The 25,959-nt window shown below is 33.2% G+C and overlaps 2 protein-coding genes across 3 annotated transcripts; one reads left to right on the forward strand and one right to left on the reverse strand.

The window, feature by feature from the left end:
• Positions 1–5,778: 5,778 nt before the first annotated feature.
• On the reverse strand, positions 5,779–13,116 carry LOC107646138 (protein PALE CRESS, chloroplastic). 2 transcript variants are annotated; one of them, XM_088501004.1, is made up of 8 exons: positions 12,557–13,116; positions 12,168–12,235; positions 10,352–10,434; positions 9,190–9,384; positions 8,686–8,772; positions 8,378–8,428; positions 6,955–7,143; positions 5,779–6,127 (listed from the first exon to the last, which is right to left on the reverse strand). In XM_088501004.1, the coding sequence occupies exons 1-8, from the start codon at positions 12,730–12,732 to the stop codon at positions 5,894–5,896; spliced, it is 1,083 nt and encodes a 360-aa protein (XP_088357130.1). In that variant the 5' UTR covers positions 12,733–13,116; the 3' UTR covers positions 5,779–5,893. The 2 variants fall into 2 exon arrangements, with proteins under 2 accessions (XP_088357130.1, XP_088357131.1); XM_088501005.1 differs by having other exon boundaries at positions 12,168–12,244; positions 12,557–13,030.
• Positions 13,117–13,216: 100 nt separating this feature from the next.
• EMB2729 (Alpha amylase family protein) lies at positions 13,217–25,519 on the forward strand. The gene is made up of 21 exons (XM_016327260.2): positions 13,217–13,625; positions 14,171–14,242; positions 14,526–14,590; positions 15,070–15,729; positions 16,432–16,604; positions 16,728–16,817; positions 17,534–17,609; positions 18,527–18,634; positions 19,381–19,471; positions 19,677–19,778; positions 20,125–20,227; positions 21,962–22,099; positions 22,223–22,294; positions 22,386–22,490; positions 22,574–22,651; positions 22,724–22,834; positions 23,129–23,209; positions 23,362–23,466; positions 23,688–23,773; positions 23,862–23,916; positions 24,861–25,519. Exons 1-21 carry the CDS (start codon positions 13,324–13,326, stop codon positions 24,891–24,893), a joined length of 2,706 nt encoding a protein of 901 aa, XP_016182746.1. The 5' UTR covers positions 13,217–13,323; the 3' UTR covers positions 24,894–25,519.
• Positions 25,520–25,959: the final 440 nt, after the last annotated feature.

Below are 25,959 nucleotides of genomic sequence, written 5' to 3' on the forward strand. Positions count from 1 at the left end.
TTAGTTTATCACCAAACAAAATATCAGAATATTAATTTTTGGATATCTATCATTTATGTCTTGTTTTCAAAAATAAACGCAGTTTTAGTTTTTTTTTTTTTTTTTTTGAATTCTTTTAGAAGGAACGTAAATTCAAATTATCATGAGAAACATCTAAAAAGTAATGAAAAAATTTCAAAATCTAACACCAAATAATAACAAATATCCAAAATCAATGTAAAATAATTCTAAAAATTCAAAAAATATTTTAAAAATTTCTAATAAAGAGAAACATCCAAAACCTAAAAAAAATTACTTACCAAAATCTTTTTAAAATTCTAAAACTTAACAAAACAAAACATCCAACAAAATATTAAAAAAAAAAACATGCAGAACTAAGAAAAGAAAAATATAAAACTATTTAAAAAATATCCAAAATTCAAAAAGAAGAAACATCCAAAACATAAAAAAAAGAAACATAAGAAATTTAGTATAAAGAAACATCCAAAACCTAATGAAAAAATTCAAAATCTAAAAAAAATCTAACACTAACTAATAACGAACATCCAAAATCCAAATCATTGTAAAATTACTTTAAAATTATAAAAATTATTTTTAAAATTCCAAAATTTATTTTAAAACTTCCAAAATCATTTTAAAATTTCTAATAAAAAAATATTTGAAACGTAACAAAAAAAAATATCTACAATCTAACAAAAATGAGATATCTAAAATAATCTTTTTAAAATCCCAAAAGCTAATAAAAGAAGACATCCAATAAAACATTGAAAAATGAACATCCGAAAACTAAGAAAAAAAAAACATCTAAGACTATTAAAAAAAATCCAAAACTCGAAAAAAAAATGCAAAACATAAGAAAAAGAAACATCCAAGAGTAGGAGAAAGAAACATCTAAAACTAGTAGAAAGAATCATCCAAAACCAAGAAAAAGAAGAAGAATAACGCGGGTGTTTTATGCGCCCCGTGGAGGAGGCGTGATCCGTGGCCTTGTTCTTTGTCGAAACGTGAGTGGTGGCCGATGGCGATAGGAGAAAGGGAGTCATTGGCCGGCGGCACGAGCAGCAACGGTCTCACTCGGTTTTCTATGCTGCGTGCATGCGGCAGCGGAAGGAGGGCATTAAGTTCGCAGAGGGAGGGCGCTGCGTGCGTACATGCAATGGCAGAGAGAGGACGCTGTGTTTGCGGAGGGAGGCGAGGGAGGAGACGCTGTGTTCGTGCATGTGGCGGTGGGAGGGCACTGCGTGACTATGGCGGTGGTCGATAGCAGTGGTAATAGTACACCCGTGGCTATGAAGAGAAGAATAAAGATTTGTGTGGTTGTTTCTTTCACTGTGTATTGTCAATAGAGCGAGAGTGAAATTAGGATTAATTATTTTTGGTATTTTTTATTTTAATTTTTTTGAATTTTTTTTAGTTAATTGCACTATTAATTGTTTTTTTTTTTATAATTAAAATGGTAATTAATTACCATTATTTCTACTAGATTAAAATGACAATTTTTTTCTTTTAAAATTGCATCGAAACCGATATTTTTATCTAATTAAAATAATAATTTTTTAATTTAAAATAGTATTTAAAACTACCATTTGAACATGTTTTATTCAACTACTCACAGATCATTGAAATGTGGCATTCCAATTTCACTTTTGAGATTATAATTTAGTCAAATAGATCACACTAATCACTATCCTCTCTTAGTAGAAATTACGGTTGTTCAAGTCCCTCCACTTTAACTACTTCTGTGTTTCCACTTTAACTACTTCTTTGTTTACTTGCTTGCTTGAATCATTGATGGCTTTAGAAATGCATATATTTTGTTTGTCTTGTCATGCAACTTATATTATATATATGATTATGGTATAACATATATACAAATCAAATGGGATTCAATTTGACACGAATATCCTAAAACCAAAATTCTTATATACATGTTTTATTTTGGCCATAAATATATGTAAATTGAAACTATTTAATTCAAATTACTATATATTTATGTAAATCATATGCATTTAATTCGATTTACTTAATATGGGTGTAAATCAAAATATTGATTCGATTTACCTAAAGTAGGTATAAATCGAAATATATTGATTTGATTTATCTAAAAAGATTATTTATAATTTAGATTGAAATATATTGATTCAATTTACTATGTTTTAAGGCTCTAAATAAATACTGAATTCAATTTACTAGTATATTGAGGTAGTGATATAAATTGAATTCATTTAGTTCGATTTACTAAGAGAAACAAACTATATAAATACGATCAGAATGTTAGGAGTTCATTAGAATGGGGTTCACAATAGCTGGTGAAAATAATTTTTTAGTTTTTGTGCACTACAGAAGGACAATTAAGAAAAAAATGCGAGAAGGAATAAATTTTATTAATAAGAATTCGTTGAGTGTCTTTATCAAAATTCTAACAAACTAATAAACATTGCTACAGCTAACATTTGTAGTTTAAAAATTCCAACTAACTTAATATTACTAACATTTCTGATCTACCTTGAAGAAAAAAAAATTATTTACTAACATCTTTATTGATGCTACCAGTAATATGGACAACTCCGTCTAATCAATAGATACGATTTTGGTCGTCTTTCATGTCCGCAGTTTTGAATCTTGTCGCATTGTAGTCTCACTTTTCTCTTCTGGTGGGTGTGGATGGTGGAAGAATTTGTGAATTGTAATTCGAAACAATTTATTTCGAATTGTATATATAGGTAAATCAATGGTAAATCGAAACTATTACATTCGATTTACTAAGTGGTACATTGTCTATAAATCGAATTTAATGAATTCGATTTACTATGAGCTATAAATCGAAACCACTTGTTTCAACTTACTGTGTGTTTTAAATCAAAACTTCTTGATTCGATTTATTATGGACTAGCTTGTTTCAACATTTTCTCATACTAAATTGAACCTAATAATTTTGATTTACCAATGTGCATACTAATTCGAATCTATTTGATTCGATTTATCTTATAAATGCAAACGAAACATTTATAATTTGATTCCATTTAGAATATTGGTGTAATATTGGATTATATTTATTTTTTTTATGTGAATTACCCTATAATTTAATTAATTAAGCAATGAAATCTATGCTATTGACCATGTATTTATATTCTTCATAATTTATTCATATTATAGATCATGTTTAGATGAAAATTAGTGAACATGATATATGTATTCAGTAAATCCCTCTCTTTCTCTTCTCTTCTCTCTCTTTTTCTCTATAAGATTGATGCTGAAGTTGATGATGACGATGATATTAAGGTTGATGATGATGATGCTAAATTGCTAACACTAGGTGGAGAATGATTTTGAGGAGAGATATTTGCTAAAAAGTTTTTAATATGAATTTAGGATAAGGTATTTTTAAATATATTGCCTTTTTGTTTTTTTTTTTCCAAAATGTGAAGGACTGTTTTAGAAAAAAAATAAAATTTAAAAGTCTGATTAATTTTTTTTAATTTTTTAAAATTAGAAATTAGAGAGTCCAATTTTAATTTTAAGTTATTAAATTTTTTGAAATAAAAAATTGAAGAGTCTAATTTTAATATTTTAAAATTTTAATTATATAAAAATTAAAATCCAAGAGTCCGATTTTAACTTTAAAAATATTTTAATTTCTAAATAGAAAACTGTAAGGTCTAATTTTAATACTATTATGCAAATATTTAGCAATTGAAATTTATAAATAATAAGATATTTTAACAATTATAATTATTTAAGATGGTTCAAAATTTAGATTCTCAAAATGAAACCTACTCTTTTTATGAATATCAGTTGTGCATCAAAGTCTTACTTTATCAAAAAAAAAATTTACTTAATAAAATAAGGTTAAAAACACTCCACAAAATTTCGAACAAAAAAAATTTCACATGAATTTAGAGTAAAAATTACAAATTACAAAAGAAAAGAACTTGATAAAACAAAATTTAAAAAAGAAATAACTTTACAAAAGATAAAAAATACAGAATTGTAATGAATATAAGAAACATGTGGAAGGAAACTTACACAAAAAATTAGTTTAGACAAATCGTAGAAAGTCACTGAATCTGTGAGAAAATAAGTGTATTTTTGAGTAAAATTTCCAACTCTTCGTGCATTATTTGTCACCAATCACTATATTTATAGACATCTTCAACCAATCAAGTCTTGCTATGTCTCGACCTTCATATACTTTAACACTAACTATTTCTGCTAATCATAAGTTTAATAACCGCTCTGCTAGCTTCATTCTCGGCCTCCTCCTTGTCAACACTAATTCCATCGAATTCCCTTAACCGATTTCCATGTCATCGACACAACCAATGTTGACTAAGAAGTACTATAAAATTTTTTAGTGTTTTCTAAATTAATTGGATGGTCCAATTTGTAAAAATCATATCAATGTAATACATATTCTGTATGTGTGCATTTCACCTATTAGTTAGCCGATAAAAAATTACTTTGTGGAATTTGGATGAGGTTGATAATAAAAATGTGGATTTAAGTATTTTCTCATCAAACAATAACCAATTGAATGTAAACCCCAAAAAAAAAAAAAAACCAATTGAATTTGCCGTCCCCTTAGCCTTGTTAATGAGGGTTAGAAGCTCACCGATTTCACATCATTTTATTAAATTAATCATAGATTAAAATAAAAATAAAACATTTTGCAAAAAATAAATAATTCACCATTTTTCTTTTATAAAAAACAATATAAGGAAGGAAATGAGAGTTGAAAACAAATTTCAAAGCTAAATGAATAGGGCTGGCAATACTAGCATACCCGTAGATTCTACTCCAACCGTGGCAATTGACCCGTAGCGAAGCGGGTTGAGCAGTGAAGTAGGATCAGATTAAAGTTTATATCTAATTCTACTCGATCAACTCACAGTCCTGTTATATTATATGCAATTAAAAATTATTATACATATATACTGAAGTTGATAGAAATCAAACCCACATCTTCTTTTTTTTTTTTTGTAATTTTAACGTGAATTTTATCATGATTTTATTACTTTTAATTTTAATATGAACTCAATTTTATATTTTCTATTTTATTAGTATGTTTATGAATCATAGAATAATTAAATATTGTGTTTTACCTAAAAAATTGATTTGTTTTGGATCAAGTATGATAGGATCGAGTGTGAAATTTTAGAGTGCGGGTAGAGTTAAGGTTAAGAGATTCTCAACCCGCATGTAGGTAAAATTGAATTTTAGAAATAACTTAAATCCGCGGGTAAGGTTAGTATGGAGTAAAAATCCTACCTTACCCTACCTATTGTCAACTCTATACATATGTAATGAAGTTCATAGAAATCAAATTCACACCTTTTTTTTTTGTAATTTAAAAATAAATTTTATTATGATTTTGTTGCTTTTAATTTTAAGATGGACTTAATTTTGTATTTTTTATTTTATTAGTATGTTTATGAATTATAAAATAATTAAATATTATATTTGATTGAAAAAACTGATTTGTTATAGATCAGATCAATTAGGATCGAGTGTAAAATTTTAGAGTACGAGTAGGATTAGAGTTGAGAGATTCTCAATCCGCAAGTAAGATAAAATTAGGTTTTAGAAAAAATTTAAATCTGCAGATAGAGTTAGAGTGGAGTTTAAATCGTACTCCCTACCCATTGCCAACTCTATTCATTTGAAATGAATTAGTGAGACGCAGAAGATAGACTCAACTACTCGTTGATCTAACCATTCAATTCTTACTTTTTGTTTAAAACTTCTACCAGTAAATTGACATGCTATGGTTTCATATCCTTTCGAAAGGGGAAAATGTATGTTATAAAATGAAGCTAATTGATTGCGAACTTAGTGCATAACAAACTCTTATATCAACACTATATACTATAAGAAAAATGTAATAAAAAGAAGGCTACCATGTCAAACCAATTGCTAAATCTAATAGAGCTTCTACTTGGCGTATTGTTTGTTGCTTCTCTTGTTGCTTCAATCTATTTGCAACAGATTGTGGATCGAATCCTGCTGCATTTTCCACTTCACTTTGATCGGCTCGAACCTCTTGTAGCAATGCATCCACCTCCCTTACGAAGTCCACCCTCAATAGAGCACCATCGTCTTCAAGGGTCGGTCGCAAGGGCCCTTCAAGCTGATACCATACAAGATTATTGAAATTAATAACTTATATGTATTTATTCAGATAGAGGTGGAACTCTAACTAAAAATTTTTTGTAGTTTACACAATAGATAGGCTGCATATATTAGGTGCAGTGCAGGTGCAGCCCTTCCCCATATCCTACGTTAACGCGGGATGCTTGTGCACTAAACTGCCCTTTAGACAATAGATAGTATCTACACTACTCTTGTCGTTAACTAGATTTATGTATTCAAGTATAAACAGATAAACTTGAATAAAGTTTAAGCACTTACTATTGATGCCTAATTTCAGTGGTTACTGTGGACTTATCGTAATTTTATACATTCCTGAGATTCAACCTTCAAACCACTAAGAAAGGGACGAGCTTTCCAAAGTAGACCAGTATTTGGTCATATAAAACATGAACTTAGTTTAGATTTTGTGGTATATTGGTATTAATACTTTATTCAGTGGAACCGTAGAATTTAGAAAAACAAAAACTCTGTTTTATGGCGGTGCAACAAATTCATTCTGGAAACAGAACGCATACAATTTTATCCCTGAATAAAATAGCACTGGTCCTGGAGAAGGATCAACTTGTTCTAACAATATTAAATTCAAGGACAAAATTACACGTGGTTTCTATTTGAGAAACAAATCTGTTACAACTTGAACTTTTTCAGGGGAAAAATTGTAGTTTTTCTTTCTTCATTATCGAGAGAGAGAGGAGGAAAAAGGAAAAGGGGGGGGGGGGGATGTAGAGATAGGGAAGAACTCAAAACTTAGGGAAGCTACTAAACAAGCATATCATTCGACGAAAGTCTATAGGTGTAGCTTACCTTATCAATGTCAAAAGACTCAAATCCTGGTGGAATGAGAACACTGAATGGATCCTCCCGTGGAAAAATATCAATCATGATCTTTTTACATTTCTTCAGCCATTCACTGAAGTCAAAGCCATCATACATAATCAAAAGTTCGTTGAGTAGTCTCATTGCAGGGGTAGCCTCTCTTCTCAAGATCTCAGTCTACAATCAAGAACAGAAAATAAATAAAAAAAGAACAAAAAAATTTTTTTTGGGGAGGGGACAATGTAAAGAAATGCAATATGAGCCAAAAGTCATATGGTTTATGCATTAATATCAACATCGGTTAATCATAGGAAGACATGAATTACTAGATTGATTGATAACCTTAGGTGCTATGGAAAACACGGGCTCTCTTTTTAATGGTGGTGTTAGGATTAAATACAAATTTCCCAATGGACTTCAAGTTTATAAGTGTAAGAAATTTAGGGCAGTTTGGAGATTACTCAAAGTCAGAATATTGGAAGGTTGAGTGGGACCTTAGGTTCTAAGTTCTAACTAACTTGTAAAGGGAGTGAGGAATGAGAGACTGCTAGTCTGGTAGTAGAATATATGGGTGCGTTGTGTTTTTTGTTATGGGAAAATGTTTATTTAGGCACAGTAGGGTGTGGAGGTAAGGTATGAGATTGGTAGGAATTGGCTAGAAGAGTGAGGCTGCTACAGTGCCTCATTTCTCCCTTCTTTGCTAATTTTGATGTGTTTTTCTTCCCAAGCAGTAGAGCTGAGAGCCTGAGAGGCTGAGACCCAACTTTAGTACTTCACAGTGAATAAATAAATACCTATTCTCTCCCTTTTCTTGTGTGGTTTCTTACAGGTGCGCATCGCATCAAATTAGCAAGAGCAGCTAAAGTGGGGTTCTAACTTCTAACATACACAAGGTATGAACATTTAGAGTACGAAACTTACAAGGCAAGATAAATTATGATACTGCCATAAAATTGAGCAATTGTAATTCAAACCTAAGAACTTGCCCATAAGAGGAGGGTTAACAAAAGTACTTATTAAGATTCTATCTAAACCATGTCATTAACTGACGTTGGACTGTGTGACATTCAAATATTGCATACTTAAGGAGGGACACTTTCATCTGGTAAGAGGGTGGTACCCAATAATATTTATTTGTGTATGCATTTGCTATGCAGGAGAAGCAGCAATTCACAGTCCAAATGGCTATAAACAAATCAAGGAACAATCCATCGCAGCCAAATCAGAATTATCCATCAAGTTATTGTAGAAAATCAGGAGCCTCCACAGCCTTCTTAGTGAGCCAGTCTCTCCTTCTCTTCTTTGTGTGTGTGGTGAGAAAAGAAGGATGAGGACACTGAGAAAATTAACAGAGTTCTAGAACTCCTAAAGAAGTTATGTAGTAAGCAGAACAAAAAAGAGGATCAGTTACCTCAACCCTTCTGTATAACAGATCCAGACTTCTTATAGCATCCTTTTCCTCCTGTAAAGTGGTGAGCAAATAACATATGAAATTAGACAGCAGGATCCATGGATTAAACAGAAGAAAACATCGCACTAATGCTAATATTCATTTTGGATAATCCATCTCAAATTAAGAGAAGTCATTGAAAGTTGAAAGTTTTACACGAGAACACATAAAAGGAATCGAAGAATCTGAGTTCTTGGGTAAGCAAAATATGAATAGAATCAAGTTCATGAGAAAATGAAACAAATGTTTTTTAACAAAGAACAACTTACATCACGCCGGGCAAGATCAAGCCGGTTCCATATGACCATTAAAACAAGTTCATTGAGTTCTCCTTTCTCAGCAGCTTCCTCGATTTTCTACCAAATAATAAAGACAAAAGTGATCAATCATTCACACTAGTATCATTGAATCCTAGTTAAAAAGACTTGACACCAACTAAAACATGTCAAAAACCGTACACGCATGCATGAAAAGGCCTCTGACTGGTATGAAAATTTCCTTACGATTCTCTTATATGCACAAAATACACATAAGTTATAAAGAAAGAGACAATTTTAATAACCATAAATTGTACATAATTGCAAGGGATGAAACTTTTATGCAAAAAAGATGTTAAAAAAGCTATTAGAATGAGATACATGTCAGACATAATGAACCCACTTTCCCTTCGATTTCTTCTTTTTCTTATTTACAATTTCCCTTTAAATTTATACATTGAAAACAAACACTGCATTTCCATGACGATTAAAGATATCGTTTCACCAAGAAATTACCTCTTCAATTTCTTCCGCAGCTAATATAAAGCTTGAAACCAACTTCCGTGCTTTTATGACATCTTCTTCAGGGTATCCCTTCAGTCGCATGCCAATTTCCCTATATTCATCCATCTTTCTTTCTTCTTCCTCATCTTCTTCTTTGCGTAACTGATGCAATTCCTTTGTCTCTTCACGTTGTCGAGCTTGCCATTCCTATCTTTGCGATGGTTAGTGAAATCTATGCAAATAAAGCCTTCAAACAATTCGGCATACATGAATGGCCGAGGGACAAACTGATGCCATAATATTTTCATAGTTCAAACTAATTGGCCAAGAAGAAAAATGTCCATTCATGCACTATATATATTTTGATACAATGTTTATCCAACAGAAAATGCAGTTAAAAATCAGAATCATTTGATGATATATTTGCCTTAAACATATTCAGCAAGGATGTTAAGAGCAGTACCTAATTGACCAACAAAACAAGAACTCAAGTTTGAGTGGAGCTATAGCATTTTTTCTTTGAAGATATAACACGACATTTCAAATAACATTGAACAAAAATCACTAAGATGCTGAAAGAGAAAAAAAAAACGAATTTAGTTACCTTTCCCGCATTCTCGAAACTTATTGAACAATAAAAAAAATCTAGCTCCCTGCTAAGTCGCTAACAAGAGTACATCCTTTACTAAATACATCTATAATATTCAAACACTTTTGGGCAAAATACAGCATTTCCCTCATTAGAATTTGCGTCGTATTAGCCCCATGGTTAGAGCGGTCGACACCAAAACTGCTATATTAAAATAGCAGATGAGAGGATGGCCATTTTTTGGAGAAATCTATGTAATATCACACTGTTTATACAACATATACAAATGTTCAAAATTTTAAAAATACACACAATTGAACCATTCATTACCAATAACCAAATGTCATAATCCCTACTGCAGTCTAAAAAATAAATAAATATACAATTAACAACAACATCCAATGCATAACAACATAAAATCTTAATTAAACTTGAGTCTCTAACATTAAGAAACATTTCAATGATGATAATGCCATTGCTTTAAAAAAAAAAAGGAAAAAAAAAAAAAAACTATGCCAGGGGAGCAGCAGCCACAATGAGATTAAAAAACGACAGAGAGTAGAAAAGTGCATTAACAATACATACATCATCATAGTACTCCTTTGGCATCCCTTCTAGAAGCACCTCTTCCTTTTCATTTTCCTTTTTGATACACCTCACTCTTAAACCTGCACCCAAAACCCCAACCACAAACCAAAAACAAAAATCAGACTTTGAAATTATGGGTAACTAAACATGCCAAAAAGAACAAAATTTGTGGTTGCAGTGACGAATCTGTGCTGAATTGCATTTACATGATGTAAAAGAGGGGAATAATAGAGGAGGATTTGTAACAAAAAGGGATGAACAATAAAGGGTGGTATCTAAGGAGAGAGAAGAGCAAGTTAGAGTGAGAAGCTTCATGTTCATTTTTTCCCTTTGTTCAGCAAAGCCTTTGTAAAGTTAAAGTGTTAAACCCTTCAGAGGCCCCGACCATGTTTTTGCGCTTGTTTTTCATTACAGGTTATCCCCACCCATCCCCCCCCCCCCAAAAAAAAAACCCAAAAAACAACCCCCCTAAATACTTAGCAATTATTTGTTAGAATTTCAATAATTTCGGAAATGTTAACTCAACAACAAAAAGGTATTTTACAGCCAATAACTAGAATTGATTTGTTCAAATTATCCTTTCATTCGAAAAAAGAATAAAATTTGAAAAACAACAAATTTTTCCCCATGTCGGCTTCTTCTCTTACTTCATTTTCCGCCTCTCCAACTCTCTCTGTTCCTCTCACATTGAAGCCACAATGCTACTGTCATTGGCACCCTCACTCACTATTGTCATTGTCACAAATAACAAAAGCTTTTTATTTTGTGAATGGTAATAATATATAAATGTCTTTCAAGGTTACAACTAATGATAAAATGCTTTAAAAACTGATCATATCTTGCTGGACTGCTAATAAAGGGTTTTTCCCCCTTCGATAGAAGAGGGAACTTATTATTGTGCAACAGTACATAGAGGCCCCATTTGATAACTATCTCTGGATAGGAATATAGATAATATGACACCCAAACCTACTATTTAGAGAAGACAGACAGAAACAGGAAAAATGTCTCTGTCCTAGAAAAGGGAGCAAAACACTTGTTTCTATCCTCATTGTCTCATTGTTTCTATAGTTTATACCCAAGACACTTGCCAAACACTGCTAGAGATATGATAAGGTATAATAACAAGAAGAAAGAAAAGAAAACGCATATTTTCTAAAAAATTGATCTAAGTGACAGGGCAAGCCAATTTCTCCTTATATCTATTAAAGAAACACCTCTAAAAAGACCATTTGTTAAACACCACATCAAATCTAAGAATGAAATCGTATCTCAGATGTAAAATGTCATCTAAACAGATCAAGATCCTCATAAAAAATCAGCTTTCCTTTTTGAAGACAGCACAGATTAACAAAAAGTGAAATTTCCCACAACCTCTGAATTTCGTAAGAACAAACCAATGCAATTCCTTGTGACAAATCCAATTCTCTCTAAACATGTCAAAAGAGCCTGTTATACAGATAGTTCGCAGCCGCACATTGCAGAAGAAAACGAAACACTGATTCTGAAGTACAGCAACACACACACACACACACAAATACACACAAGGCTGCTAAACGAAATCTCCATTGATAGATAGACCAATTTCCCACTTTTAGCAATTGAAACGAAAATTTACTTCTTCAACATCAAGCAAGTTCTAGATGTATTTTAGTTAAAATTGAAGAAGCCTTATGATTGTTGTTGAATCACAAAGCAACTCAAAGAATCACTTTTACAATGAAACAATATAAAAGACAAGTACAAATATAACTATAAAAAACTTAGATTCATTGATGATTGAATGACTTTGAAGAATCCATATAACATTTACCTGGCTGCACATACGTATCACAAGCAGGTCCTCGCTCCAATGCTCCATGAGGCGTGTTAAAGTATAACCTGTACTCACTTCCATGAGGAATGCCAGGAATAATTGATATTTATATTAAAAATAACTCTATATACAAATTAAATCCACTGTTCTATTTTCTCAGTTGATACTTAGTTTACTAAGGAAAATAGTGAAAACATAAATAAGGAAATTAAGAAGGAAATAAACCATTCCTCAGTTTTCCCAAGCACCAAATCCTCAATAAATTGAGGGTAACCATTGCTTTCATGAAAATTGCATCCATCTTTCAAAATAATTAACACCAAACACAAATCAAATTTCAGAACGTAAAATTCTATGAAACAGTACGCAATTTCTAGTTTACTTACCTTTGACGGAGGAACTTGCCAAATGCTTTATGCGGGTTGTCTGAAGTAGAAGCCGAAGCTCTTACGGTTGGTGTTCTTGATGGGATGAAAGTAAGGGTTTGGGATTGGGAGTGGAGAAAGGAGGAAGTGGTGGTTGTTGGATGGAAGAGTTTGATTGGAACAGAGAGGGTCGACATTGCTGTGAAGACACAAAGGGCAGCACTGCACAGAAAAGCGACGGCACTGCACAGCGGCGACGTCGCAATGAAGAAGGAGGGGATGGAAAGGGAGGCGCAGGCGGTGCTGTCGAAAACGCGAGCAGGAGTCGCCGGCGGTGTGATAAGGGAGAAGAGGGAGAGCTGACCGCGTGTAGGGAGCCGACGGAAGAGAGGGAGGAAAAACAGCGGAGAGTTTGATGACGCGGTGGGGGTAGTTTCCGGCGGCAACCTGATGACTCGGAGGGGTAAAAATGGGGAGATGATGACGATGGAAGACGGTGCTAAAAACAATGGTAATTATCCATTTTTGTAAAGGGTAGATTTGTCTAAAAGTTATTTTTTTCCACGAAAAAGGATTTTAAATAGATTCAGTGCTAAAAACGGCAATTTCAGCCGTCCTTTTAAACAATAAAACACTGTCGTTTTAATCTCTTAAAATGTCGCTTTATCCTAATTGAAAACCGCCATTTTAGGGGAAAGTCATAAACCTCTCTTAAAACTCATCTTCTTACTTGTTTGGGAGTGTTTCAAGTTTCAACGCAGTTCCCTCCTTATCTGAAACCACTGCCAATGTCGACCCTATCGGTTCCAATCAAAATCTTCTTCCATCCAACAACCACCACTTCCTCCTTTCTCCATTCCCAATTCCAAACCAAACCCCAAACCCTTACTTTCATCCCAACAAGAACACCAACCATAAGAGCTTCAGCTTCTGCTTCAGAGAACCCTCAGAAACAACATCAGAAGGAGCAGAAGAGCCCTCCCAACGCCGCCAACACTGCTTCCGATGCCGACAAGGGCATTGACCCCGCTGGGTTTCTCACCAAACGCGGCATTTCACATAAAGCATTTGGCCAGTTCCTCCGTGAAAGGCAAGAAAACTAGAAATTGTCTAGGGCTTCATAGAATTTGATGTTTGTGTTTGGTGTTAATTGTTCATTTTGATAGAACAATAAGAAGTTTCGTGAAAGCAATGATTTTACCCTCAATTGGTTGAGGATTTGTGCATGGGAAAGCTAAGGAGTGGTTTTTCTTCCTTAATTTTCTTAGCTATGTTTTCACTATTTTCCCTAGTAAAAAGGTATCAACTTTACTTTATCTTGGAAAGAAAAAGAAGTAACTGAGAAAATAGAACAATGGATTTGATTTGTATATACTGTTGTTGTCAATATAGATATAAATATCCAATCGTGTATTGACATGTCACAGAAAGTAACTACCTTCCGTGTCCATTGTTTGAATGATTATGTTAAAAAAAAAGGAATTTGTTTAGCTTACAGTTCAAGTGCATAAAATTAAACTCAAAAAACTATTGGCTTTTCATCATTTATTTTTTCCCACTGTCCAAATCTTCCTTGATGCATTAGAAATCTGGTAAAGGGTTTTTCTAAGAACTTGATTACATTTGATTTTGTAGGTATAAAGCATTGAAAGACCTGAAAGATGAAATTTTCAATCGCCATGCCAACCTCAAGGAGATGGCTTCTGGGTTAGTCTTTCTGTGGCATTGTGTTTTAGTTAAGCTTTTGTTGTAATTTTGGTTCCCTTAGCAGTAAGCTATGCTTCTTGCAGTATCTTTGATTGGAAAAAGTTGTGATGTGTTTTATGTTTCTAATAAATTTTTTAAATTATTAATGTCATGAAATCATATGTAAAATTATTAGTCCAGTTTTCAATACTTATTTCACAAAGCCATGCATGTGTGATTGAATTCTTCCAGCTCAGATTCTTCTTTGGATTGCATTTAATTCATCATTTTTATGTCTGTCCAGGTTTGAGCTGTTGGGCATGCATCGTCATCCAGAACATCGGGTGGATTATATGGAGTGGGCTCCAGGTTTGACATCACTCCAAAATTTGGTCTAACTTGTTAGATTCTGTGTGATTCTTAAATCCCAACATTGAAAATTTGGTCTAATATATTTATCATATTTCCGGGAGCATATATTATAACTGGTTATTGGTGTTAGCTTTTTCCTCTAGGCCTCTTTATTTTTTCTCAATCTGTCTTTTAGTATGCTTAGTATTCAATTTGTTTGTTTGTTTCTTTTTTGTTTTTTAGTAAAAAAAAACTTGAAAATATGTTTGATGAAAGTAGTTACTTATTTATCTTGAGGCTTTGAACTTTACCTGCTTCTATCTGTCTGCTGTTGTTAACATAAAACAGCTTAATTTCTTGCTACTGGCAAACAACATAGTTGGTCCTTGAGAAGAAATGTGATAGAATAAGATGGTTGTCTTCCAAGTTCCCAGCAAAAACCTACTGTTTTTTGAACTTACTTTTCTATTCTTTCTTGGTTAATGATGTTAATGCAGGGGCTCGCTATTGTGCGATTGTTGCTGACTTCAATGGGTGGTCTCCTACAGAAAATTGTGCACGAGAGGGTTACTTTGGTCATGATGATTATGGATACTGGTTTATCATTCTTCAAGATAATCTGAGAGAGGGAGAAGAGCCAGATGAGCTCTATTTTCAACAGTATAACTATGTAGATGATTATGATAAAGGGGACAGTGGTATCACCATCGATGAAATCTTCAAGAAAGCAAATGATGAGTATTGGCAACCAGGGGAAGATCGTTACCTAAATAATCGTCTTGAAGGGCCAGTGAAGTTATATGAGGAGATTTTCGGTCCTAATGGGCCACAAACTATGGAGGAGTTGGGAGACATACCTGATGCAGAAACAAGATATAAGGAATGGGTAGAAAAGCATGGGCCTTCCAGGTATGCTGTGATTGATGAAGGCAAGGAGTATGACATATTTAATGTGATAGTCGATCCTGAATGGAATGAGAGAATTCGTGCACTGAAACCTCCAATTCCATACTGGTTTGAGACACGTAAAGGTAGGAAAGCATGGTTGAAAAAGTATATTCCTGGCATTCCTCATGGAAGTAAGTACAGGGTATACTTTAACACAGCTAATGGACCATTGGAACGAGTACCTGCTTGGGCTACATATGTGCAGCCAGGTAAATGTTATATGGGTTCTTCAAAGTCATTAAATCATCAATGAATCTGAACTATTTTATAAGTATATTTGATCCTGTGTTATCTTGTGGTATTTTCTTCCCAGTCCCAAAATATCTTCTTGTGTATTTCAACGAGGTCCTTTTTTTTTTTGTTTTTAATATATAACTATTTAACTTTGCATGGTCTCATGAATATATATTGTACTTGTGTTTTTTATATGGTTTCATTGTAAAAGTGATTCTTTGAGGTGCTTTGTGGTTCACTAACAATCATAAGGCTTCTTTAAATTTAACTAAAATACATCTAGAACTTGCTTGATCTTGAAGAATAAATTTTAGAACCAGAAGTATCAGGTTAGAATATCATTAAAAGACTATTACTCTAGGTTGTATTATAGAAAATATTGTTCTTTTTAATATCAAAATTAAATATATGTAGCTTTCAAATAATGTACATAAGGCGGGTCGGGGGAGCACTGTAGCTTTGTCAGTTGTTGTTCTTGTTCTTGTTCTTGTTCTTATTATTATTATTATTATTATTATTATTATTATTATTATTATGGGCATTGGTCACTTGTTCCCAAGGTTCCATCTTACCAAGATGTGGTCTGTGTTTCTTTTATTCTGATCTTTTTGTGGGTATTTATAATTACCTTTTGTGTTAATTGAATTTCGTTGATTTAATGATGTACATGTGTTTAGGTGGAGATGGAGTGCCAGCTTGTGCTATCCACTGGGAACCATCCCCTGAACAGGCATACAAATGGAAAAATAAAAGCCCCGAAGTGCCAAAATCCCTACGGATGTATGAAGCTCATGTCGGAATTAGTGGATCTGAGCCAAAAATATCCTCATTCAATGATTTTACAGACAAGGTTCTTTTTAGTGTGGGATTATGGGTCGGGAGAAGGGTTTCAAATTAAGCGATTATATGCATAATTTTCATGTCCTTACACTGTGTGTGTTTCCTTAGGATTTTTTTTATGTATTCAATGCAGGTTCTTCCTCACATAAAGGAAGCTGGATACAACGCAATCCAGTTGATTGGAGTTGTTGAACACAAGGATTATTTCACCGTTGGTTATCGAGTAAGTTAAACTTTGTTGTCATTCTTAATTACATTTCTATCTTATACTTATACCTATCTATAGCTATACATATAGAGGAATGGGTAGTTAACCACCTTTTGGTTTTGTAAATCATAAATTGAAGAATCTCTTCGAGTCCGAAAAAAAAAAAAAAAGGATAAATCACCACCATGTCAAAAAAAATAACTGCTGCCACACACTATCTTATAATATCATCACATAACCATATATGAACATCTATATACTTGTATAATTATGTATAAGTATCTCTTATATATAATCCTATCTAAAAATGTAGTAGAAATGCAATTTGACAAGCACTATTAGTGTTGTGCTTCTGAACACGCTTGATATGTATAAGTTTCTTTTGAAATTCTTCATGTTAGGAAAATTTGGTGCTTTTTTTATGTATGGTGTATCTGAGTGCAAGTTTCATCTTTCTGAGTTAGTCTTTTTTTATTTTTGACTTTTGAATTGGGAGAATATGGAGAATTGTCTAATGAATTTATCAGATATGGTGATATGTGATAAAAATAATTTGTAACAGGTGGTACCAAATTGTATGATGTATGCATTCCTACCTTCTACAGGCTGCTTATCTCTGACCTTGTGACATTCTCATGTTTCACATTTAGGTTCTGACGATGCAAATATCTAATATACGCTATTTTAGGTTTGTTGGATAGGAACGTATCAAACATTTGTTTTTGTTGCAGGTTACCAATTTTTATGCCGTCAGTAGTCGATATGGCACTCCTGAAGACTTCAAGCGATTGGTTGATGAGGCCCATGGTTGGTGTTCTTTACTTGTGCATATCTTTTCTTTTTTAAATTGTTTATCATGAACATCTTGACCTACTTTATTTAGCCCTTACTGCTATATGCTATTGGAATTGGAAATGCTCTATCTGCTTGGAATGAAGTGCTATCATGACGGGAAGATAATATATAGAAAACTGAAATGCAATGTTGGGATTAGGGGCTTTAGGTAGGAGAGGAAGGAAAGAGAGAATAAAGAGGGAGTGTGAAATAGTATGATGTGATATAATAGACAAAATCCTAATCCCTATTTATAATACTACTAGACTCTCCTAATTAAATAATTATCATCAAATTAAGGTAAATATGAAAATAAAACTTAGAGATCGCCAATGATAGTCTTTGATATTCTAGAGATAGCACAGGATATTCTCTTTAGTCCTAACATGTGGTAAGTTGCTGATTTAGACTAAGATATTCGATGAATTCAAATATATTTTGGCTAAAATAAGTTTTTTGCCCTTATACAATATGTGAATTTTGTGTGTAGAAGAATATGTTATTTTAGAAAGAGATTGCAAAAGCAGACAGATAAATAATGCACTAAAATCTATAAAGAAAAGAGAGAAAAGAAAGAAAATAGTAAGTATAGGAGAGAACATGATGGAATACATTTGTTTCACGACAGACCTTTATTACAAAGGAAAGATGTTACCATTGTGATTGTTAACTGGAAAGTCATCAAAATTAAAGGAAGGAAATTGAGAAAGAGAAAGAGAGAGAGATATTGAAGCCAGAAATGGAAACTGTGACAATATGCATGTGTATCTATTTTTTATGCAAATGATATAAATATAAATATAATTAGACTTCTGACATAATTTCTGTCCTGTCTTCATCTCAGTTGTACAAATGATAAAATTTTGGTAACTTGGGTTTTAACTGCACAGGTCTAGGACTGCTGGTCTTCCTAGAAATTGTGCATTCATATGCAGCTGCAGATGAGATGGTTGGATTATCAATGTTTGATGGATCAAATGACTGTTATTTTCATTCTGGTACTTATCATGCTACTTGAATCTCTCTTCATTGAATCACATGTGCAAATTGTTCGTTATTACTTATCAGTTACTAATCTGTCTTGTGATGTTTTTCCTGTTATCTCGGTCTCAATTATTGATATAGCTGATTTCGTCTCTGAATTTTGAGAATTTGAGGTAAAAGAATGAATCTCATTAAATTTGGTCTTCTTGTAACTCGTTTTGTCTAATGTAATACCTGTATATGTTTTTTTATTTTGATTTACATTTTCCTAAATTCTTTTTCTGCTTCAGTATCATTGATAGAAATTATCCTAAACCTGAAGTGAAACCCTGGGACTATTTCTTGTCTCCACATAACGTAGTCAACAAGATACATATTTTGATGATTCTTGTTCTGTGTTTTTTGTAGCTAATTAGGTTAAGAAGCTCCCTGTTGGTCTAATTTATGAAATTTTAACTACATTTCTTCCAATTTTTAGAATATTTTCTGACTCCAGATTATATACAGGTACAGCTATAATTATCATTTATAGATGACTGCAGTGAGTAACTATTTGATATATATTGTCTGTGTGTTCACTTTTTTGAAGTGAGAAATTGCTTTGACTGGTTTCCTGTAATGGTAGTGATTACTTTTGTGTTTGTCAAGCTTTTGGTTCCTTATATCTAAAAAAAAGGCTATATAATTTTTCATAATCTTGTAGTCTCTACTTTGCCATCATTGTCATACTGGTTATTATTCCAGCCTGTCTTGTGAATAGGTAAGCGAGGACAACACAAATTCTGGGGCACCAGAATGTTCAAATATGGCGACCCTGATGTTTTGCATTTCCTTCTCTCGAACCTGAACTGGTATATGCAGTAAGAAATAATGATAGTGGATAGCTATCTCATTGATTCATTGCCTGTCTACCTTATTAGTCTATTAGAATCTTTCGTAAACAATAGTGGTCTTGTTGTTATCTCCTTTACTCTTCTTCCACCTTTTCTTTGGGTCCATCATTTGTTAGGAAGTGCTGGTATATGCTAAATTGCTCATGAAATGATGCCTAAACAGGTGGATTACAGAGTATCAGATTGATGGTTTCCACTTCCATTCAGTTTCGTCTATGCTATACACTCACAATGGTTTTGCTTCTTTTACTGGTGACTTGGAGGAGTAAGACCTTTTTCGAACTTAATTGTTTCTTAAATACGTGAATCATTGAAAAATAAATTTTAGTTGGCTCTCACCATTTTTCTTCCAAGACTATGAATTTAAAGGCATCCATGTTATATTTCTTCCCCTTAACATGGTTTTCTGTGCTATTTTCAATTGTTTATTTGTTTCTCACAATGATAGAACTTGGCATTTGCAGTTTTTCAAGTCAATTTAAATTTAATCAAAATAATTGTTGTTGTTGTGGTCTTTCTCCCCCCCAATTTTTAATTTTATTCTTTTTGAATAAAGGAAACATAGTGACATTGAAAATTGTGGAGGTAAAAAACTGATAGTTTCTTTTCAGGTACTGTAACCAATACATTGACAGGGATGCACAGTTGTATCTTATCCTGGCCAATGAGATACTACACGCTCTTTACCCAAATATTATCACCATAGCAGAGGATGTAAGTGTTTAAACTCTCTTAGATTTATTTAGATTCATTTACATAATTATTGGAGAAGTTATTTAAAAAAAAAATGAAGAGATGATTGCTGGAAAAACTTGATGGAAATAGTATGATTAGGAAGAAGAGAGATTTCACTGGAACAGATTATTTAAGTGTCAACAATTCCATCTGCTACTGTTATTTATGCGGGCATCTTTACAATTGATATTTTTAAAATGCATTTGTTGACAGACAATTCTGAATGTGTTTTTGGATAATGCAATCTATCTACTAACAATGTACAAACCTTCATTATGTTAATCAAACACCATTTTGACAATGAGGTGGTTAAGAATCACCATTTCACAAAATTTTGGTCAAAGTACATTAAAGAGGATACACGGGGTCAACAAACTGAGTGCACATAAGTTCCTGACTTCTGTGATGAAATCTGTACCTAAATATGTATATGCTTGTCCTATTTCTTCAGTACTTGGCATATTTTTCTCTACCACCCCATCTGATAGTTTGTCAAAGAACATTACTTTGGTGGCAAAAGAGCTATGGCATTTCCCCCTAGAATCTCAATCTCTTTGGATCAGGTCATCATCTAAATAAATATGGTATAAGTAGGAATGGGTGTGATGTTAATACTTCTACTCATGCTAGCCCCTCAAGGTTACATAACTTTCAAACCCTTGCTTTCCTTATAGTAGGTAATGGGTGTCGTTTCAACTTTTGGAAAGATCATTGGATAGGGGATACCTCTTTTAACCTAGCATTTCCTCGTCCTTTTCATCTATCTTCCTTGCATAATTCTCCTATTCGGTCCTTTTACATTACATAGGGTTCCTCTTTCTCTTGGGCCTTTCATTTCTTTTGTAACCTTAATGATAGGGAATGAACTTTTAACTCTCTTAGGTCTTTTTGTTGGTTTTTCCTTGTCTTCTAACCCTGAGAAAAGGACACGTTCTCATGATTCATATGGTAGCTTTAGTTGTAAATCCTTCTTCCAATTTCTAACTCATTCCGTCGAGACATCTTTCCATCTAGACAAGTCCATTTGGAAGTCCAAAGCTCACACTAACATCAAATCGTTAATATGGACAGTTGTACTTAACAGAATTAATACCAATAATATGATGCAGGTTCCAAGGCCACGTAAGGCCATCTCCGCTGATGTGTGTTGTGTGTGGGGTAAATTCAGAGTCAAAGTCATTTCTGTTTTTGCATTCCCCGATGGCTGTGTTCTTATGGAGCAATTTGTTTAGCATCTTTTATGAATGTTGGGTGTGTCCTGCAACCCTAGACCAATTTCGATTGACTAGATTTGTTGGTTTTAGTAGTAGAAAAGAGGCAAAACTTTTGTGGCACTATGCAGTTTTCGCCACTATTTGGTTGGAGCATAATGCATGCACCTTCAATGACAGTTTCTGACAAACATATTTTATGGGATAGGATTAGATGTTTGACATCTATTTGGTGTAAAGCTCATGATCTTTATTGGGGACTTCCCCTCAGGCATGTTGAGAGATTGGAAAACTGTGCTTTATAGATAAATCTTTCGTTTTGTTTTGCTTTTGTGTAGAGGAACCCTTATCCCGAATTTGTAGGATCATTCTCCTCATCTTAACAAAATTCTTTTTCTATAAAAAAAATGCAGATGATAATAGTTTTAAAATCTAAACTGTAAGGATCCTGAGATCTCTTCCTTGCATAATATTTATAATGTGTGTATCTATAATTGTTCAGGCAACATTTTACCCTGGATTATGTGAGCCAACTTCTCAAGGTGGATTGGGATTTGATTATTATGTCAACCTCTCTGTGCCTGAAATGTGGTCAACTTTTCTTGAAAGTGTGCCTGACCTTGAATGGAGCATGACTAAGGTTCTCCTCAATTAAATATTATTTCATTATTAAATGGGATGTTGTTGTTTGGTCAAGTTAGTCGACATTTACCTGACTTTCGGTAATACTACAACTTCACTGATGTTGTATCTTGTGCCGCAGATTGTCAACACATTAATTTCCAGTAGAGAACATGCTGATAGGATGCTTATGTACACTGAAAATCACAACCAGGTATCATTCCCTTATCGATATGTCTACAATTATTGTGGCCTCTATTTTGTCATAGATTTTAACCTAATCTTTTTTCTTATTTTGTTGTCAGTCCATATCTGGAAGGCAATCATTTGCAGAAATATTGTTTGGCAGAATAGATAAACATTCACATCATTATAAGGAATCTTTGCAGAGAGGATCTTCATTACATAAAGTATGGTTTACACTAGTTTCCATATTTTTGCTCTTTAGCAAGTGAATACTCTCTCTCATTAATTATCTTGACTGTTTACATAGATGATCAGATTGATAACGTTTACAACTGGTTGCCGTGCTTATCTGAACTTCATGGGCAACGAGTTTGGGCATCCAAAGGTGAGGATTGCACCTACTATATATGCATTAATAGTTTCTTATGTATAACTGATAGCGTTTTACCTGTGGCAGAGAGTTGAGTTTCCAACATCAAGCAACAACAACTCATATTCACTTGCAAATCGTCAGTGGGATCTATTGGAAAAAGATGGAATTCACCGTGATTTATTTTCCTTTGATAAGGTGTTAGTTTATTCCCTTGTTATTGCTGTTGCGCTTGTGCTTGTAGGCTCTGACACTTGGAATATCAAACTAGTCAATTTATGAGTACATTACAATATGTTGTTTGCTGTCAATAGTTTATATAGGAACAAAACAGTAGGTTGTTGAATCCGATCTTAACTTTTTATCGATCATATACAAGGCTTTGTTGTTGTATTTGACTTGAAGTTGCCATTCGGATTGTCACAGGCTTCCAAGAAATAGTAAGATTGATTAAGATGCTAAGCAAACAATTTACTTTCCCTCTCTTATCAGGACATGATGAAGCTGGATGAAAATCTGAGAGTGCTCTCAAGACGTATTCCGAACTTTCACCATGTGAATGACAGTTCAATGGTAAATTGATGCGTTCTCTCTTTTAATGTTTTTTTCTTTCCTTAAAAAATTCCTTTCTTTTCTCTATAATACGTGGCAGCATTTTCACATTGAAGATATTATGTCAATATGTCATATTGAATGAATTTTAACATGCCAACTGTTGTTTACAGGTTATATCTTACATCAGAGGCCCCCTTCTCTTTGTTTTCAATTTTCACCCAACCAATTCTTATGATAGTTACAGCATAGGTGTAGATGAAGCTGGAGAGTATCAAGTAAGTGTTCGATAACAGAACATGTAGCATGTCCTGTTGTTTACCAGTATCATTGTTTCTATGCGCTGGTATTTTTTGTCTGTCATAAATCAATTCACGTTAATTGACAAAAGCTATCCTGATTCCTCAATGCCTCTGTATTGCTGATTGTGAAGGCCTAGCTTTCCAAGTAGTTTGTTTCATAAGATAACTAATTTTGTAAGCATTCCATGATCGCGCAGGTTATTTTAAATACAGATGAAATAAAGTATGGAGGTCAGGGAATTCTTAAAGAAGATCAGTATCTTCAAAGAACTGTCAGTAGAAGGTAGTATTATCATGCTTCTCTCTCTCTCTCTCTCTCTCTCTCTCTCTCTGATTTACGTTTCTTAACATGAGAACCTATGTGTTGACAGAGTTGATGGCCTTCGAAACTGCTTACTGGTGTCACTGCCTAGCAGGACTGCTCAGGTAGATAATTTATTTGTTTCATTTGCTTTTTTAGATTATTTCTCAATCTTGTATGGTTGCATAACCTGAGCATGGAAAATGTTAAAAGTTAAAGTCATTTTTCTGAGTTCGTACTTCTTAATAACACGTAAAAATATCAACTACTCTTAAAAAGAAAAACCATATCAGATTTTCTGGATGCCTTATTAATTAATTGCACACTTCCTCAATTTCTCCAAAATTAAAAACAAGCACAGTAGGGTAAAGACTAAAGACACTGACTCTGTTGGACTCTCAACCTTTTGTTACAGGAATATCTCGAAAAATAGTCAGTTTGATCCCCTTGAAACTGTTAGTGAAAATTTCAGAACGTTAGGATTTCATATATAGCACTTCCTCAACACTTTTCCCCATTTTTTAAGAGGATCCAAAAAGTCCAAAAAATGACCCTTGCTAATGATTTCCCAAGAACAATGCACCTAGTGTTTATTTCAAAAGTCAATTGATACAATCACGATTTCATACATTCTTGGATCAATTTATTTGGATATAATTTGTATCCGGAAACATCGATTCAAGGATGTACAAAAATGTGACCCTGATCGATAAAAGAAAACAGATTAAATATGTCAAATAATTTGAAGTTTCATTATAGTGTGGTCTTGGGGATTTGTATACTAGGATTTGGATAATGAATGGGACCATATTTGCATTTCAGTACTCATGATCAATGGCACATTATAGTAATAAATCTCCTTACACCACAGGCAGGGATTTGCATTTTACAAGTGATTAAAATGTATTATCTTCATATAAAAGTAAATTTCTTATATGACTGCTACCTGAAAAATTTGTGTCTTTTAAAGTAAATATCACATGATATAATCAAGAAAAGCATATATCTTGTTATTGACCACTTATACCTACATGACAGGACTAAGGATAAGGGATTTCTACTTTTTCAGGTTTACAAGTTAAGACGGATTTTGAGAATATGAAGCATTCTGCATCCATGGAACAACTTTAAGCCCAGTAAAATAGACGTAGGTGTGGATTGTTGGTAATTGAAGTTGATGAAGAAGATGAAGTGCCTTCCAAAGTTACCACAGCTACAGCTTCTATGATACCTAAAGCTGTCACAACAAATGGATCTTTGATGTATGAAACATGCAAGGTATTGATTATTGAAAGATGGTGCTGCGTGTCCTAGTTATATAGATTTAGAAGGGTTAATGCTCAAATTAATCTGAAGAAGATTTAAAAGCTTACAAGCGAGTCAATTTGGTTTCTAAAATATCCAATACCTTAATATGGTACATAAAAGATATCAATGCGAGTCAATTTGGCCAATTTTGTTAATTTTTTGTTGACATGTCATTGCTAAGTGTCACATGGCACGTTCAGAATATGTCTTGATAAATTGTCTCAAATTAACAAAAAGGTCTACTTGACTTGCATATTTTTTAGAGACTAAATTTTGCCCCTAAATCTTCAGGAACTAAATAAATTTGTTCATATTTTTTTAGAAATTATTTTGAGCATTAATCCAAATTTACAGTTATCTTGTAAATCCTTCATATCCATGTAACAAGAATTTATGGTGTGTAAATAGTTTCGTTATACATGTGTTTTTGTTTTTGTTTTTGTTTTTTTTTTTTTTTTTTTTTTACTGAAATTAACCATTTGCACCATGATTAAAACCATGGTTTTTTTTAGGGGTAAGTACGATTTTGGTCTCTAAAGTTTAGTGTCAGAATCAAAATCGTCCCTCTTGTAATTTTGGATTTAGAATCGTCCTTAATGTTGCATTTGTATTTAACTTCGCCCTTAAAATCCTTTTCGGACATAAATGCCCTTTTCATCGTTAGGGTAGTTAGAAGAATAGTTATATAAAAATAAAGAGAATAGGAATATAAATGTATATGTTAACCCCAAAAAATAAGGGTAAGTTGTTTGAATTTGGAACTGCTGCCGACACCACCGTCGCCCACGTCGTGGAGGGAGAACGTCATGGCTGCCGAAAGCTCGATCTCGTCCCGAAGCAAATCTTCCTCGCATGGTACG

Source organism: Arachis ipaensis, chromosome B1 (assembly GCF_059453495.1).
Source record: "Arachis ipaensis isolate K30076 ecotype BB chromosome B1, ASM5945349v1, whole genome shotgun sequence".
Lineage (NCBI taxonomy): Eukaryota > Viridiplantae > Streptophyta > Magnoliopsida > Fabales > Fabaceae > Arachis > Arachis ipaensis.